This window comes from Gobio gobio (assembly GCF_949357685.1).
Source record: "Gobio gobio genome assembly, chromosome: 18".
In the NCBI taxonomy this organism is placed as follows: Eukaryota; Metazoa; Chordata; class Actinopteri; order Cypriniformes; family Gobionidae; genus Gobio; species Gobio gobio.
In genome coordinates this window covers 2,314,004-2,331,864 of record NC_137111.1, presented here as the reverse complement: position 1 = coordinate 2,331,864, position 17,861 = coordinate 2,314,004, and the positions used below count along the sequence as shown (strand labels likewise).

Sequence of the window (17,861 nt, the reverse complement as noted above, 5' to 3'; positions counted from 1 at the left end):
TATTGCTCTTAAAAAGCCACGAAGAGTTAAATTAAACTCTTTTGTAATGTACCACTGAGAAGAACTACTTCTGGTCAGTTATCTATTGCTTTCAGAGAAACACATGAGTGGAATAGACTTCCAACAGAGCAGCATTAAAACACACAACATGTCATTGTTGTTGGTTGTCAAAAAATGGTTACTGTTAAATCAAAATTGTGATCATTTATAGACATTTTGGTATAGTATTTTCGTTTCTGTTGTTCTGTCTTGTCCCTGTCCTTAACATCAACCTGCCAAGGGACTACGGATCAAAATTAGCCAGTGTTGGCTAAATCTGGTGCATTTTACATATTTTTATGTATTATTGTTTATTGTCCCTGATTAAAAGAATAAATAAATAATACAAATGTTGTAGCATTTGACAAATCGTCCGTAAGAATCTCATGTAAAAATATGCTACATTTTACTTTTTTTTTTTTAAACGGATGAACTGCCTTCCAATAATAATATACTGAAACTGAAAGCCTCATGTTCTTGTAAAGACGTTTTTCCCACATCTTGCATCCTTTGTTCCATAAACCAATAAGACAAACTGGCTGTGCTTGAAAAAATATACAATTAATGAAATAAAGCTAAATGGGTTACACATTATTTCGATAGTCCACATTAGACATTCTATTATCTATAGACAACAACATGTAAACTAACTTTACTAAGTCCACTTTAGTCAAGAAAAGCCATATTGGATATCTAGTGAAAAAAGATTTTGAACTAAAACAAGAATAAGACTGCTTCAAATCACAAAGTCATCTATGCAAATTAACCAGTTGATAAAATGACACAGATGTAATGAACACAGCAAGAAAATCAACTTTATTCTTCTAAAAGTTCTGGGCAATTTCAACACTAACTTCCGAAAGAACCAAACAAGACCAACAAATTCAAGCAGCAACAATTTCACAGTGAAAAGCTAATTTAATTAGCCAATTCCACTAACTATCTCTTCTGTACCTTTCACCGTACATGTCATTGACAAGAAATTCTGGAGTCATTCCTTATTCAGGAATATTCCTGTATATCCCTGCCTAAAACTGAGTCCATGGCATGACTAACCCTTGAATGTGGTAATGGAGAGATGCTAACTGGATTGATGGAGGTGAATATTGGGTGTGTAAAATGTTGTAATCTTGTCTACAGCAACACTTGCCCTGAAGGCTCTTGCCCATAGTCCAAACACAAACAACAACATCTCACAACACGCATCATCAAGCGTGACATTGGACAAGCAGAACTGTTGCAATGTCGCATTTGCCCTACACACACATTCCCATTTCTGAACCTTGTTTATTGTCTGTATATGGATGTCATCAACACAGTTCATGTGTCAGCTGGACACTAAATAGTGCAGAAGGAAACTATTTTACACATACATGTGCCTTTGTATGAAATCTTAGCCAATATTTATGTATTAGTATGTCAGGTTAATTGAATATTTACTCTGGACTACTTTAGTTGATTTACACAACAAAGACATTCTCTGAGCCAAATGGTGGAATTGATGAAAATTTGGGGATAAAACTTTATTTTGATTTTGAGTAACTTTGCAACTACATGTCAACTAGCAGTCATTAGAGTATTAGTAGACTGTTTGTTTAATATCTGATAACACTTTATTTTGATAGTTTGCCAACAGACTTTCAACTGACCATAAGTAAGCACATCAACTTATTCTACTAACACTAACCTTACAGTCTACTAGTAATCTAGTGAGAGTTAGGACTCCATTTATATGAATTAAGATGTGTTTTGGTCGATCGGATCACAAGTAGACGAGGGAGACTCATTCCCGTTTACACCTGGTGTTTAATCCGTCTCTTTTGTCCACTTTGAGCCACTTCTGTCCTGATTTCTTCGAGGTGTGGGTACATTTATGGGCTTTTTCAGATCTTTAGACATCTGAACGCGACAAGAGACGACGGAGAAACACACGGAGAGCATCAGCTTTAGTTTCTGCTCTGACAGACTCAAGACCAGCCGAATGCTGTGAGTGTGTGTTAGAGATCAGGAATGAAGAGACAACATTGAGATTGGGACTTTGTCATCTTCAAACCAAACTTGGGTCTCCAGCCGAGAGTTTAAATCCCGACCTGATGCGTTTTACCTCTGGAAGTGGACGAAAGTGGACAAGCTCAAACCGCTTTACACCCGTTTACACCTGTATTTAGAGTCGTCCACTTGTGATCCGATCCACCAAAACACATCTTAATATCAGCCACAGAATCACATTTTGACAATTGATCCAATCAACCATCAAATGTATTAACAGACAAGCTCTTTAACTCAAAAAGAAGTTCAAAGCATGAAGGCACTATAAACTTAAATCCATTTAAATCCATCATTTGGCTGAAGATCATCAACAAAATCAGTGTGATGCAGATTTTCAATTAACCTCACAGAAACCATAAATACGGCCAAGTATTCAAAATGTGTGTGTGTGTGTGTACAGGTTTGAATACACCTCCAAAACATCATGACTATTCCTCAGTAATATAGTGCAACCTGTTGGACTAGATCACCAGTGAGCAGGAGCTCACGAGATGTAAAATCATGTGTCAGTCGAGTGTTTTACACAGGTTTCTGTGAGGGTTACTCTTAGGGATCGAGTTAGGAGACAATAGCAATAATCTGATGGAAAAACTATGGCAGTCTGAGAGATGCCTTCACTAATGGTTTAGGGCAGAGAGGATGAAGGAAGGACAGTTGTAGGTAACGCAGAGACTGTCCTCCATAAATCATTCAGTTCACACTTTATTTCAACTGGGAATACGCCTTCCACAAAGTCCCAGGTCATTCCCGTCTCCGTGACGAATGGACCGGGATCCGTGTTGCTCATATGTTCGGTGACACTCTTGGCTCATTTGAGATGCCAAACAACACGCCTTGAATGTAGACGAGAGTCGGCGGCCAAAAAAAGAGCTGTCAAGTAGGACAATTCTTACTTCTCGTAGTCAATCTACTTAAGCAAATGCAAATATCGCATTCATGTTCTGGGTTCCTGATGAAGTGAATGCATTTAAAACAGAGAATAAAGATGAATATGATGAACATTCCCTTCTAGCTGCATGCATTCTGTTATAACAACACTTGAAAAAACAACATTTTGAGCAAAAAGCTGGGGAAAAAAAGCGTGTTTTTGTCAGAGACTTTGGGATGAGATTCATAATGATGATGGATGACAGATGGAGTAGACCGAGACCCCCAAAGCCTCACAGCCGGAAAAACTCATGGATGGCGAGGAAGCGTTGTGCCACAAATGACGGAAAATCAATGGTGGGGAAAGAGTTAATAGAGTTGCTAACGAACCCTTCAATACCATTCCCATTCCTGCTCGTGACCTCACCGCGGATAAACCGCATACACGCTTTTTGCAATCAGCGCAGATCTACATACTAATGTGTAAAACAGAGACGTGTTTTGTGCAACTCGGAAGGAATGATTTTTATAATTGGAAGCCTGCCATAATTTCATCCAAGGCACTAAAGAGATTTCTCCGGTCTCAGCCAAGAAGGCAGACTCAAGTATCTTTTACCTTTAGAGATTTCTGAAAGCGAGTCGCCCGTGGAAACTTCCCCCTGGATTCATTCCAGCTCTATATGAACAGTAGCCGAGTATAGCACACAATCCAACCTCTGCGAACACGTTCAGTCTTTATCATCTGCGAGCCGCAGGGGATGCGAGCGCTTCGGCGGGATCTCATATCACAATATTTGGACCAAACACATTTAGTCGGTTTGGGAGAATAGCATGCGTTCTTCAGTCGCTGCCATACATTCAAAGCGGTGCATTGAGTCAAAGCCACTGCTTTCCTGTCTAACTGGGCCAAGAACAAGGGCACAGTTATTCCCGCGGCCGGGGAAAGCGGTGAGCGTCGATCTCTGCAGGGTTCACCTGTAGTCGCTGCCAGCCTCCCACATGCTTTACCCACTGAAAATCACACTACGGTTATCAAGATGTTAACACACGTTTCTTTACCACGTCCACAAACACCTTGATTTGCATGTTACAGTGTCATTTTCTCTGTGGTCTTTGAGGGAAATTGCATCACACTGTACAAGGTGACTTTTTGTCCAGTGTTGCTTTTGTTGAGTTTATGTCTCACAATGCTTGCTATTAACGTTCTAGGGTTTGTTCCAGAGTTTATGACTGACTAAAAGACAATTATCTGTCTTGTTTGACTGAATCAACAGAAAAGCAAAGTACACTTGAATGTCATTTGGTCCTGAACACAGATTAAAGGGGCGGTCTAAAGCTGTTTCCTGCATTCTGACTTATTTACACTGTTTACGAGTTGATTCTCATGATAAACATGGACAAAATAAAGAAAGAAAAACGAGTTGGACGTATGACGGAGTATTACCCAGAGTGAGAGCAAGAGCGGGATTCCTTGTATGGGCACTTCTCTCGGATGAGCACACACACACACACACACACACACGCACACACACACACACACACACACACACACACACACACATACACACACACACACCACCCAGAGCGAGAGCAAGATTGCGTCCACCAAAGAGCTTTGTTCGGGTTACAGGAGCCGTCGGAGGCGCTGGCGTTGTGTTTTTAAACACGAGATCAACAATGTCACTAAAGAAGTGTGTGTGTGTGTGTGTGTGTGTGTGTGTGTGTGTGTGTGTGTGTGTGTGTGTGTGTGTGTGTGTGTGTGTGTGTGTGTGTGTGTGTGTGTGTGTGTGTGTGTGAGGGAAAGATCACCTTGTTCAGCTTCACAAATAACCCAGAGTTAAGGGAACAGGGGATGCAGTTTGTGTTTCCGGAGTTCTGCAAGTGTGTGTGTTGGTTCCCTGTAATGAGTGGAAACTGCAGGCGGTGTGTGAAACTGATCAAATGTGTGTGTTTTGTTGGCATTCGGCGCGCAAGTGCATATAATGTGAACAACACCAACGTATAGTGTGTGTGTGTGTGTGTGTGTGTGTGTGTGTGTGTGTGTGTGTGTGTGTGTGTGTGTGTGTGTGTGTGTGTGTATGTCTCTCTTTAGCTCCGCCCACTGCACGTCTCCACGAGTTCGGCTGTGTTCAGAAAGAATCGGTACAGTGTATCTGTCTTTTATAAATATCATAAACTAAAGACTCTTAGGAGATATGAAGGATCAACACTACTCTATAGATACTCAAGATTAACACCAGACTGGCAGAAACTGTTGTGTGTTATGAACCCTTAAAACTACAACAAAATATGGGAGTACCTTGAATGAGACAGAGCAACACATTTCCACTACTTCGGAGGAGATTCTATCTAAAATGTAAAACATAATTTGCCCTGACTTCAGAAACAATGAAGTGCTTTAGTGCCCACCAGCTTTTTCAGCGCCGCTGGTTCTCCTTGTATTTTTCCATTAAAGCGTTATACGCCATGTAGTCTCGCATAGCCAGACCCTCAAACTGACGGCATAAGGTCTGGACTCCATCGCAGCTGTCATTGGCCAAGGACCGCCCAAGAGGACTTCTGACCGACATGTAAAGCGACCAATCACAGTTTGTCTTGTTTAGTGTCATGTTGAAAATGTAAAGTCGGTGTCACCACAATGACAGACCGCCATGCAATTCATTCAAGAACGTTGTGAAAGTTTAGTGCTATGAACTTGACATTGTCACAGTTGTAAACACGACAACTTTCTTTTTCCATGAGGGGGTTTGGCTTCACGACGGCATTGTTTCCAGAAGGACCGTTGAAGAACGCAACACACACGTGAATCCTGGAGAATTCAACCAACAGGAACCAACACATCACAATATTCCTTATTATAATAATTAATACGCAGAATAAACGGGTTGAGTTATTTAGTCTTGTGTTGAAACTGCCGGTTATGGTAAGGGGCGGGACATTTCCCAAACACCAATCACAACACAGCTCCAGCCGACCAATCAGAGCACAGTGTGCTTTTCAGAAGGAGGGGCTTCATAGGGACAGAAAGTAAACAGAGCGTTACTGACAGACTGTGAAGAGAGGAGCCGCAACACTGGAGAATATGAGGAATAATCTCAGAAAACCTGCTCTAGTAGAGCCCAAACACAACATCAAGAGTTTGGGCTTGCCACAAATGTTTCTGAAAGAAAATATCTGACTGCAAGTGAATCTATTTAATGAATAATTTATATATAGATTCAGATATATTCTACATTCTCTGTTATTTATATATTTAAGTTTAATTTGAATATCAATTCAATATAATCCAGTTCTCGGGCCTGTAGGAAATGGAGCAGTCGTCTTTTTTCCCCGTGTCTCGCTGAATAAAGATGTCTGCACTGCCAACAATTCTCAATCGCTTACTCCCCCCCCAGAAAACGGTGTAATGACTTCTGCATGTCATATCAATCCATCATTTCAGGAAGTGCGTGTTTAACAGGGCAGGTTATTATGAGAAAGAGCCGGTTGTGCAGCGTCGGCCCAGAGGGAGGCTGTTTCTCCGTCTCCCAAACACTGAAACGTCACTCCTGCTGACGGCTCTTCATTGTGAATATTTCACACAGCCTCTCCTGCCTATGAATAATGGATGACAGCGAAATATAGAATCGCTTGTACATACATGGAGAATTCTGTCTGTGTTTGTCCTCTTTTCATCTCTCTCTCTCTCTCCCTGTTGTTCATTTCCACGTCCCACTCGTTCTGAATATTTCAGCATGTTTTTAGAAATGTCTCTCTGGCTTCCCTCAGATGGGTTTGTGGAGTCTCTGTGGCGTAAATCATTAAAAAACAGCAACAACATAAAGATCCACCTTGAACGGCTGGAAGCAGGAACAAAGAGTGATGATCAGACTGCAGAGCGTCTCTTTGCTGAAAAACAAGATCTGCCAGAAACACAAACTCGCTCTCACTAACTATACAGCAAATCGACACGGATCAATGAACTGGACGCTGTTAGAGCAACTTGATTCTTTTTGGATATTTCAAACCGATGTTTATAATAAGGCAACTTAAAATGTTCTTATATATAGGCCTGCTAACCCTAAAGGTTCTCATTTAGATCAAGTCTATGTGTATTGTTCCCTTTATTTACGTGGTTTTATCTCATGCTTTCTAGAAGCGCACACGGAAAGCAAAACATGAACACAAGAAGACAAAAACAGCGTAAAAAGTCACACACAAACCTCAACAATTGGTACATGAAACACGGCACTGCTCATTTTAACGGAAGAATCAAATTCTGATACGAGGAATCACATTTTCATTGATGTTTTGACACTGAAGACTAGAGTAATGATGATTTGATCACATGAATAAATGCCACTTTACTGTATATTCACATAGAGAACAGATGATCTACACTGGAGGAATATTTCACTGTTTTACTGGAGTTATGATCAGATTCATGAGCAGAAGAGACTCTCTAAGAAACATCGTTCCCAAGCTTTTGAGCGGTATATTAATCCAACACACACTTTGCTCGTTAGTACAACTAACTAACTTAAAGCCAATCTAACATGCATGACAGAAAAATCATCCATCCTTCTACCAAAAAAGTCAAAAAAGTGAAAAGTCAGAGGGCGCTTGTTGAGAAAGACCAGAGAAAAGCTGGTTAAATGGCTAAAACATTTGATTTTCCAAATGCTTGAATGTGAATGAGGACTCATTGCGTGATTTTCCAAACACATCAGGCAACATGAACCATCAATCCATCATACCAATCCCAGCAGGAAAACAGCAGAAAACAGGGACTTACAGTCTGGACAGAGCCGCGTTCTTCTGAAACAGAAGTTCTGGAAGCTGGTGAAGCTGGTTTCTGTTCAGACGTCTTTGAGAAAAGAAGAAACAAACACACGTTCACAGACCGTAGGAATACATGTGATCAGCAAACTCATGTTGATGATGGAAAACTGATGATTCAGATGCCCTTGAACACTTGACCTCAGTTACAACAGGGGAATAAGAACAAAACCTCCTGAAATATGGTGAAGAAAGCTGGAAACTATTTAAACCTGGGGACCTCATGCAAAGTATGAGGTCACATGTGTATGACTGCTTTAAACACGGCTCAACCAATCAGAATCAAGGACCGGAACTATCCATTTGATTAACTTTATTCTATCCCCCGGTTTCAAAGACAAGGCTTGATCTAGTCCAAGACTAAAACACAGGTTTTAACTGAAAGCATATCTTAAAATACGTCAGTGCCATTGTTTTGTCTCAAGACGCACACCAGTAATGTTTTTTTCTAAGGCACGTTTATAAAAGCTACTGAAATGTCCCACTTCCAGGCCTAATCTAAGCCCTGTCTGTGAAACCAGGCCTAAATGTTCTTCTGATGCAAGACTTTTATCTTTAAAAAACGTGCATGAAAGCTGTTGACTCTTCTGCAAAGTCTTTGCTTTTCATTTTTCCAAAAAGTACCAATAAATTACGTAAGTGGTAAGTTGTGTTTTTCATTCTGTTCGTCAGGATCAGTGTTCATATGTTTGATTACCAGCTCATAATCCATAATCTTAACTCAAAATACCACCAGTTCTGTATTTTTGATGACTGTGGTGGCTGTTGTATTAACAAAAATTACTTTGGGACTGCTATATAATAGCCTTATAACCTCATGCGGTTTATTCAGTGTTAGTGATACTCTTGCAATGTATGTGTTTGTTAAATTGTGTTCAACGCTGTTGAAAGTGGATCGGACCCCGCACCAAAACACACTTGTAGCCAATCAGCGGAATCAGTTGCATAAAGTGTTAGTGGATTCGGGGCGGAGCTATAAAGATAAGGGTGTGATCCTTTTGGGTAGAGGCGTGTCAAATATCAAAATACCGAGCATTTCTCAGTAACCGCTTACTGCACCTTTAAGAAAAGTGGGACGGTGCTTGTGTGAGTGTGTGTCAATTCGCTTGATTCAAATTCCTTAAAACTTGAGTCGTAGCTTAATAATCACGGGAAAATGTAGAATATAGCCTTTTTCTGTCAAATTTTGCCATTTTAAATTGAAAATATATAATTGATGTAATTGAATGTGAGTCGCCTGAAATAATTTAAGTGTATTACAGATTAGGCACTATTTCTCCTGATACTGAACTAATGTTGAATCCAGAGCACTTACAGTCTCTCCAGCTCCTTCATGTCATCGAACGCTCCGCGCTCCACCGTTCCAATCTGGTTCTCCATCAGCTGCCTGTTCAAAATGGCCAAATAACAGGAAATTACTTAAAGGGATAGTTCACTCAAAAATTTACATTTTTCCTTATTTTTCGGCTGGGGTTGTGTAGAGCCCTTTGAATGAATTTTGGACCAAAAATGGTCAATGTTGAGCATTAACTTGCAATAAATGGATAAAAACCCTGGAATGTTTCCCTCCAAAAGCTTAATTTCTCTTTGGCTGAGGAAACAAAGTCATACACATCTTGGATGGCCTCGGGGTGAGTAAATAAACAGGACATTTCTGGGTGAATTATTCCTTTAAACGGCAGCAGGCGAGATCTGAGGAAAGGTTTGAGGGAGCATGAAGACAGAAGCCACTGAGGAGGAAGCTCTGGAACCTTCATTCCGCTTTAGAGCTGTTTCACACCGTGCTCACTCACCATCAGCCGCGGCTTCACACGGACAGAGCTATACAGACCATAACATCCATGGCAATCAATTATAAGATGCTTAAACTGGCCTTTGAGAAACACATTTGGTTGGGAAGTAATTAATAATAACATGAGGAGGGAGATATTCTGTTAATATACACTGAACCAAATCCTTAAAGTCTAGCTAAAAACTGCTAGTTTGATTGAAGCCAAAATATAAAATAGTTTCATGGTGCATATTTGGACCTAAAATATGAATACTCTAATATCTTTGAAGAAAGAAAGAAAGAAAGAAAGAAAGAAAGAAAGAAAGAAAGAAAGAAAGAAAGAAAGAAAGAAAGAAAGAAAGAAAGAAAGAAAGAAAGAAAGAAAGAAAGAAAGAAACACAAAACTGGACTCATGCAATAGAAGCATCTGCTCTTATTCTGAAGCATCTGAAGTTGATTATCACATATTTATATACAAAATGTGAAGTATGTATAAATGTTGAACAACTCACAGAACTCGAAGATACTTGAGTCCAGAAAAGTCATTTCTGTTGATGCGAGTGAGGTTGTTTCCATTCAGTTCCCTAGAAAAAGAAAAACAAGAGTTATGGGTACATTTATTTTCAATCTAGGTATGGATATATCATTGCTGTAATGACTTATTTTGCTCATAAACCAGACATGATATGCATACTGCCCACTATAACTGTACAAAACGAGGTGAATAAATATGATGTGCGATTTCTGGATGGCACATAACAATATCCTGAAGTTAGAATATATATATAATGTAGAGTTTGCTGCTGAAAAATACTGTGTGGGTTCTTCGCAAATGTCTGCTCATTATTGGGAACATGTGTTTCTTTTTTGTTGTAAACCTCGTCCCCAATCACACTCGCACACACAAATCTCCCATGAATACTGGATACAAAGTCATGCACTTTCTATTGGTTCTAATGACCACTCCTGGGAGCACAGCAAAACAGAGACAGAGAGATTGCAGACAGATGTATACACAGGTGCACCGGCACAGGGACAGAAATAATGGGCTGCTAATCATCAGCTGTGGACGGATCTCCTGATATGTAGATGCTCCACATATTATTGTTTTGTAGTTCAGTCTTTGTGAGATCTGATCTGCTCTCAAAGCAGGTGACAAACGTTCTTGGTGGAAAACGTTCTTAAGAGAAACTCTACAAGAAAATATCAGTGACGCTTTATTTCGATGGTCCACTTTAGACATTCTACTAACTATGAGTAACTTTGCAACTACATGTCAACTTGCAGTCATTAGAGCATTACTAGATTGTTTTAATATCTGCTAACACTTTATTTTGATGCTCTGCCAACAGACTTTCTACTAACTACAAGTAACTTTGCAACTACACGTCAACTAGCAGTCATTAGAGTATTAGTAAACTGGTTAGTTAATATCTGCCAACACTTTATTTTGATGCTCTGCCAACAGACTTTCTACTAACTACAAGTAACTTTACAACTACACGTCAACTAGCAGTAATTAGAGTATTAGTAAACTGGTTAGTTAATATCTGCCAACACTTTATTTTGATGGTCCGCCAACAGGCTTTCTACTAACTACAAGTAACTTTGCAACTAAATGTCAACTAGCAGTCATTAGAGTATTAGTAAACTGTCTGGTTAGTTAATATCTGCCAACACTTTATTTTGATGGTCCACCAACAGACTTTCTACAAACTACAAGTAACTTTGCAACTACACGTCAACTAGCAGTCATTAGAGTATTAGTAAACTGGTTAGTTAATATCTGCCAACACTTTATTTTGATGGTCCACCAACAGACTTTCTAACTACAAGTAACTTTGCAACTACACGTCACCCAACAGTAATTAGAGTATTAGTAAACTGTCTGGTTAGTTAATATCTGCCAACACCTTATTTTGATGGTCCACCAACAGACTTTCTACTAACTACAAGTAACTTTGCAACTAAATGTCAACTAGCAGTCATTAGAGTATTAGTAAACTGTCTGGTTAGTTAATATCTGCCAACACTTTATTTTGATGGTCCACCAACAGACTTTCTACAAACTACAAGTAACTTTGCAACTACATGTCAACTACTGTATACATAATTTTTAATCATGTTGCAGATCCGTGTGAATATTTTAGTTTTTAGTACATAGCTGTTGTGTAACAAAAATATAACTAAAATAGACATAACTCTGACAAATGCAAAATATAAACTAAAATTGCATGAATTGAGGATTTTAGCACAAGAGGGAATCAAAAATCTGAAACATTTCAGCAAGAATGAGCAAATAAAAGAAGTTTTTATTTGACAATTATTGTCAGGAGTGATTTAATGCTGGTTTGCTGTGAACTTCCTGTCTAGCTTTAATCAATACAAAAATATTACATTTTAACTTGTGCTGAATGAATAATTGTTATAGCTAAATAATAATAATAGCTAAAAACATTTAAGTGCACTTAAATTAAAGGCTCCACAAGGACATTTTACAGCTGAATTCCACTGAAGAACCCAATCTTCACCCTTCTTTAGAGAATTGGTACTCAATTATTGGGTCGAAAACCCAAAATGGGTCACAGTTCTGTTCTGATAAGACAACTTAAAGAAAGCAACTTATAATAAAACTTCATTACATTCATTACAAATGTGTAAGTACACACTACTAACTAACTCAACCAGACCCTTTATTCTGCATATATTAATTATTTAAATGAGGAATATTGAGACGTGTTGGTTCCCGGAAGAAAACTCAAGACTACAATTCATGCTCAAGCAACATTACACACTAAAGATGAAGATGGGAAACAGCACAATTGTATAATGTTTCTGTAATGATTACTCTTTCTAAAAGTACACTAATGTCAGCTATTTCACAAGGGTGATGCTTCACATTTCTTCTGTTGTTGATGTCCATGACTGATGTAGAAGCTATCCATAGGCTAAAGCATCTCAACTCCAGCTGTAAACAGCCTAATCAGCCAAGTTGGAAAGTTCAAACGCTCCAAAGGTTTTTTTTAACATCATCAATAAACTCTAAAGTCATGCACTATACAAATGTGTAACTAAATGTCTAAAAATGTGAAACTATTTAACCTTAAGTGCTACATCCATAAATAAACCCTTACTCACAGCTCACTATTTTTACCCAAGAAGGGTTTGTTGTCTGAAAAAGAGCAGCTTGAATGCTTCAGCTCGATTTTATCTTCATCTCAAATCGCTTTGTTACCGTCTCCAGCAGTCTCATTTATTTATAAAGCCCTGTAAAATTCAGACCAAAGTGGTGAAAATGAAAGAAAGAACTTAATCTAGTGACTAATCATTGTTCTTTACAGCAAACCAAAATTCTATTCAAACTTTTTACATTGATACAATGTGAAAGTTAATTGTTTTAGCAGTAGTTGTGTTGTGAATAAATTTTGAACTGGCTTTTTTAGAAATATGAAACTGCTTCTCTCTAATCTGTACCTTGCAGGAACGTATGCAAGTCATCAAGCCCAGTTCTAACGAACACGGTGAAACATAAAGCACTCATTACAGCGCGTTCAGACCACTGAAAACCTGACTGTGATGTGAGTTTAAAGAGCAAATGCTACTACTGGCACAGTGCCACAGCCGTTTCTGCCATAACACAGTTGAGTTAGGGGGGGAAACACCAGTCATTAACCAGCTAATGAATTAAAAGAGAAAAAGCACATTTCAGGGAAAGCCTTTGATGCTGTAAAGCAGGGCATGGTGGGCCAGTTATGGAGCTTTAATGAGTCTGATCCATCACTGTAAGTCCTCAGGTAGAGATGTTCACAAGGCCACCCGGAAACTTCCTCATAGAGTTGCAAACGAAAGGTCAAGAAGAGGTTAATCAACGAGCTCCATCATTAGATTATTCCCAACATTATTAATGTTTGCATTGTAACCCGGATAGGCCAATCGTGTGTATTCGTTTCCTCACTTAGGGATGCACACTACATATCGGCCACCATGTCGGAATCAACCGATAAATAATTGTTTTTAATATTATTGTTTTTGGCTCGATAAGAAAATTTGGCCGATATATTAAAGCTGATATTTGAATTGTTTGAAATATGATTGAAATTGAGGGAAAATACAAGTCATATCGGCTACATACAATTATAATTGTGTGGTTTTAATGGTGGGGCTTTTGTTTTTGTAATCAGGCTCTCAAAAATTATATCAAAATTTGTATTTTGATTTATCGGCTAATATATCAGTTTTCGGCTTTCAAATATAAAGAATTATCGGTTATCGGACAAAATTTTCATATCATTTTCATATCGGTGCATCCCTGTTAGATTTAATGAACATTTAAATTGAGGAAAGCCAAAGCATTTAAACATGCCTATTGAACTTGCTCCATTGCATCTGGACACAGAGCGTTTTCACATCTGGCTATTTGAAGTGTTTATTTTGGCATGTGTTCTCCTTTAGTTCGGTTCGTTTTGCCATATACTGTATAAATTCGGGCTCAAATCCGTGCCAAAAACAATCGGTCTTGAACGAGATGGTCTCAATACGCTTGAAGATGAACGGTGGCGAGAAAGCAATCCGACCCAATGGACCAGGTTTTATCACAATGTATAATGGGTAATTACATACATCTTGTGAAAAGCAGTGGCGTTTGTTGTGTTAATGCCTCTCAAAATGAATCTTGGGATAATCTGCCTGATTGAATTGGTCGATCAAACATATTTCAGAACAGCTGTCCAAAACACATAAAAATACCAAAGTTTAGTTTGGTTCTTTTTGCCATATACTGTATGAATCCGTGCTCAAATCCGTGCCAAAAACAATTGGTCTTGAAAGAGATGGTCTCAACACGCTTGGAGATGGACTCTGGAGTGGTTCGCTTGTGGTGAGAAAGCAATCCGACCCAATGGACCAGGTTTTATCGCAATGTAAGATGGGTTATTACATACATCTCGTTTGTTGTGCTAATGCCTCTCAAAACGAATCTTGGGATAATCTGCCTGATGGAAATTTGGTCGGACAAACATATTTCAGAACAGCTGTCCAAAACACATAAAAATACCAAAGTTTATAGGCTTTAATTGCTCAACAGTGCTGTGTGAAGTTCCAATGAGAGGACAGTTTCCTCACATATTGTAAAAAATTTTCTTGTGGAAGCTAACCTGAACCAAGAAGAATTTGCAACATTTTAATCCCTGTTTCAGGAACAAAGCAAACAATCTAAGTTTAAGACATATAAGAACTATCACATAACCATACTCATCTGTACAGTGTGTGACTGCCATCACAAAGACCTCTCACGAGATAAAAGCTCCTCATTCACGAGCTAATCTTATATTGGTTATGAGATTTATCGCTGGGATCCAGCGGCATCAGAGCCTATAGTGTTTCTCGCTCTGAGCCGCCGTCCACTTTCCAGACAATCAATAAGCAATCAGTGGAAGCTCACGGGGACATTTGGCCTGCATGGAGAATTCTTGAGTACATCAGAGCTGGAGTTCACAGCGCGAGCGGCCCGATACTGCGAGTTTAAAGAGAATTCTCAATCAGATCGCGTTTGATCTCGGGCACAGCGGCTTCCGAAGCGCGTATAAATAGATGCACTAGCATAGATAAAATAAGAAGGGTCGAGTCTCTGGACGTCTGGAGACGAACGCGGGGTACATATGAAATGATGGAGATTATTCATTTAAAGAACAGAGCGCCTCAGAGCGCATTAAATAATCTGTCTGCTGTAAACATATCAGTGAGCAACTCTCTCCTCTGCGTACTTTTGTTGTCTGGCACAGGCACACGGGTAAAAAACGTTTGCATAAGCCAAATTCTCAGATGTGATGGTGCGTGAGCACGTGTGTCAGGTCTGAACTGTGGGTTAATGGGGAATCCTGGGAGAAATAGGGAGGGGAGTGTGATTTTCACACTTCCTGAACACACAGTCATTACAGAATCAATCAAAGGCATCCTGAAAGCTGGGTGTGATAGAAATGCCCCTTGACATGTGCAAAGAGATTCGTTTTGTTCATCCACCCCCAATGATCAGCCGTGTGGTCATGGCACATACTCTAATGATGAGATTGTTTCGAACTTCAACACAATGAACCCAGAGCAAACTCTCTGATGTACTTTGCATTAAATTCTAGTAAACTCTCCGGGCCTTGAAATTCAATGTATTTCATGCATAATTCATCAGAGACTCGCATTTTGGAGAATGACTAAACCTTACAGAGGCTCACTTGAAAGTGGAAGAAGGGAAAGTTCTCAAGAGCTGAAGTTTCCCTCCTCCCTTGTCAACACACATACCTGTCCAGTGCCTCCTTCAGCTATTGTTCTCATTCAATTCCTCTCGGTAATGATGCAGACCATCCCCTCCACCCTCCCCAAACACCTATGCACATGCAGACGGATGTGTGTACTCACAGTCTCTCTGCGTTTCGGGGTATGTTCCTGGGCATGGTTTTGAGCCCGAGTCCGTGGCAGTCCACTGTGGTCCCGCTGCAAGTGCAGAGAGCCGGGCAAGCCGAGGCAGCCTCGCACAGAAGCAGGATCCGGACGCACGCCTCCACCAGCCTGCCCATAGAGTATCCTCCTCTCGCAGGCATGATCTCTGAGACGCGAGCGCTCAGGCCACCGCTCTCCCGTTCCCAGAACGCGAGGAGAGAGGAAAAAAAAAAAGCGGCTCCTTCACTTTCTGCACAAACTCTCCTTTTCCTCTTGTTGGAGGAGTTGCTTCGCGGCTTGTGTGCGTAACGCGCTCCTGCCTCAGTGCTTGCTCAAAAAGAAAGGGGATACAGAGCAGCAAAGGAACAAAAAATCTCTATCCTCTCTTCACACACACACACACACACGGCAGTAATCCATCACAAGGATCTACAAATAGCAGTTCCCGGACTCCTCCCACCCCCTACCCTCTCTCTCTCTCTCTCTCTCTCTCTATTGCACCCCTCCCTATCCTCTCCCCCACCCCTGCCAGAACCTTAAACTCCCCTCTCTCTCTCTCTCCGGCTCACACGGCACATGGCTCGCCGCCGTCCTCAGGCAAAGGCCCCTGCGAAGAGAGTGGCCCCGGGGAGGGGTCCGTACCCCCCACCGGCCCTCCCCTCCCCAAAAGAGCGCTGTATAATCATGCTTTGGGATGGGGGAAGGTTAGCAATGCAGAGAGCAAAATGACACAGCCTTTGTGGAAAGCATGCAGACTTTTTTTTGTTTGTTTGTCGCTTGACTTCTTCATTGAAATCTGAACGTTGGCTGAAGGGAGCGAGAGAGAAAAATCAGAGCGATCTTGTTTGTTTGGACAGTCACTTTATATTAGGTGGCCTTAACTGCTATGTACTAACATTTTAATTAATCATTTGATACATTGAACTTAGTGTGTACATACATGTTTTTACATTGTACTTACATTTTTAAAAATATCTGCATGTAATTACATCTGTAATTAATTTCTGTAGTTACATTTGTAATTATTTATTTATTTATGCATTCTCTTTTTCATGGTAATGCAACATGAAGTGCTACAACAACAATCCTCAAACAGAACAAAAATACATTCCATGACAAGAAGAACAGGAGTAGGATGAAGAAAAAAAAAATCTTATAAACTCCTACCCCAATCTTATATGAAGAAAATCATAAATTAGATGGCCTCACCAACATAAGAAAAAGAAATATGTATATATATATATATATATATATATATATATATATATATACACACATTTAAACAAGAATAAACAAACAAAAAATAACAATAATGCGATAATGACAACTTTCAAAACATAAACAACGACAAAACCATCGTTGTTATAAATTTTAACAATTTTTACATTCATCTTTGTACAGATTAAATATCTTCTGTTTATACTGATATTTAAATTGAAGAATATTTGAACATTTTAATTCATTTTCTAGATAGTTCCATCTTTTCACCCTTTTCACCCAATTACAATGTTGAAACTTCCCTTACACCAAACCCTACCCTTAAACTTACCCATACTAACACACCTGTCCCTAACCCTACCCTTAAACTTACCCATACTAACACACCTGTCCCTAACCCTACCCTTAAACTTACCCATACCACCACACCTGTCCCTAACCCTACCCTTAAACTTACCCATACCACCACACCTGTCCCTAACCCTACCCTTAAACTTACTCACACCACCACACCTGTCCCTAACCCTACCCTTAAACTGACCCACACCACCACACCTGTTCCTAACCCTACCCTTAAACTGACCCACACCACCACACCTGTCCCTAACCCTACCCTTAAACTGACCCACACCACCACACCTGTTCCTAACCCTACCCTTAAACTTACCCA

General features: G+C 39.8%; 1 protein-coding gene across 1 annotated transcript in view; it reads right to left on the bottom strand.

The window, feature by feature from the left end:
- slit1a (slit homolog 1a) overlaps nt 1–16,383 on the bottom strand; it is a 122,842-nt gene extending 106,459 nt beyond the window's left edge. The window contains exons 1-4 of the mRNA XM_079841942.1: nt 15,953–16,383; nt 10,057–10,128; nt 9,089–9,160; nt 7,730–7,801 (exon numbers count right to left, since the gene is read on the bottom strand). Of these exons, the coding sequence (XP_079698068.1) occupies nt 7,730–7,801; nt 9,089–9,160; nt 10,057–10,128; nt 15,953–16,134 (398 nt within the window). The 5' untranslated portion in view covers nt 16,135–16,383. The remainder of the gene's footprint in view (nt 1–7,729; nt 7,802–9,088; nt 9,161–10,056; nt 10,129–15,952) is intronic.
- Nucleotides 16,384–17,861: the final 1,478 nt, after the last annotated feature.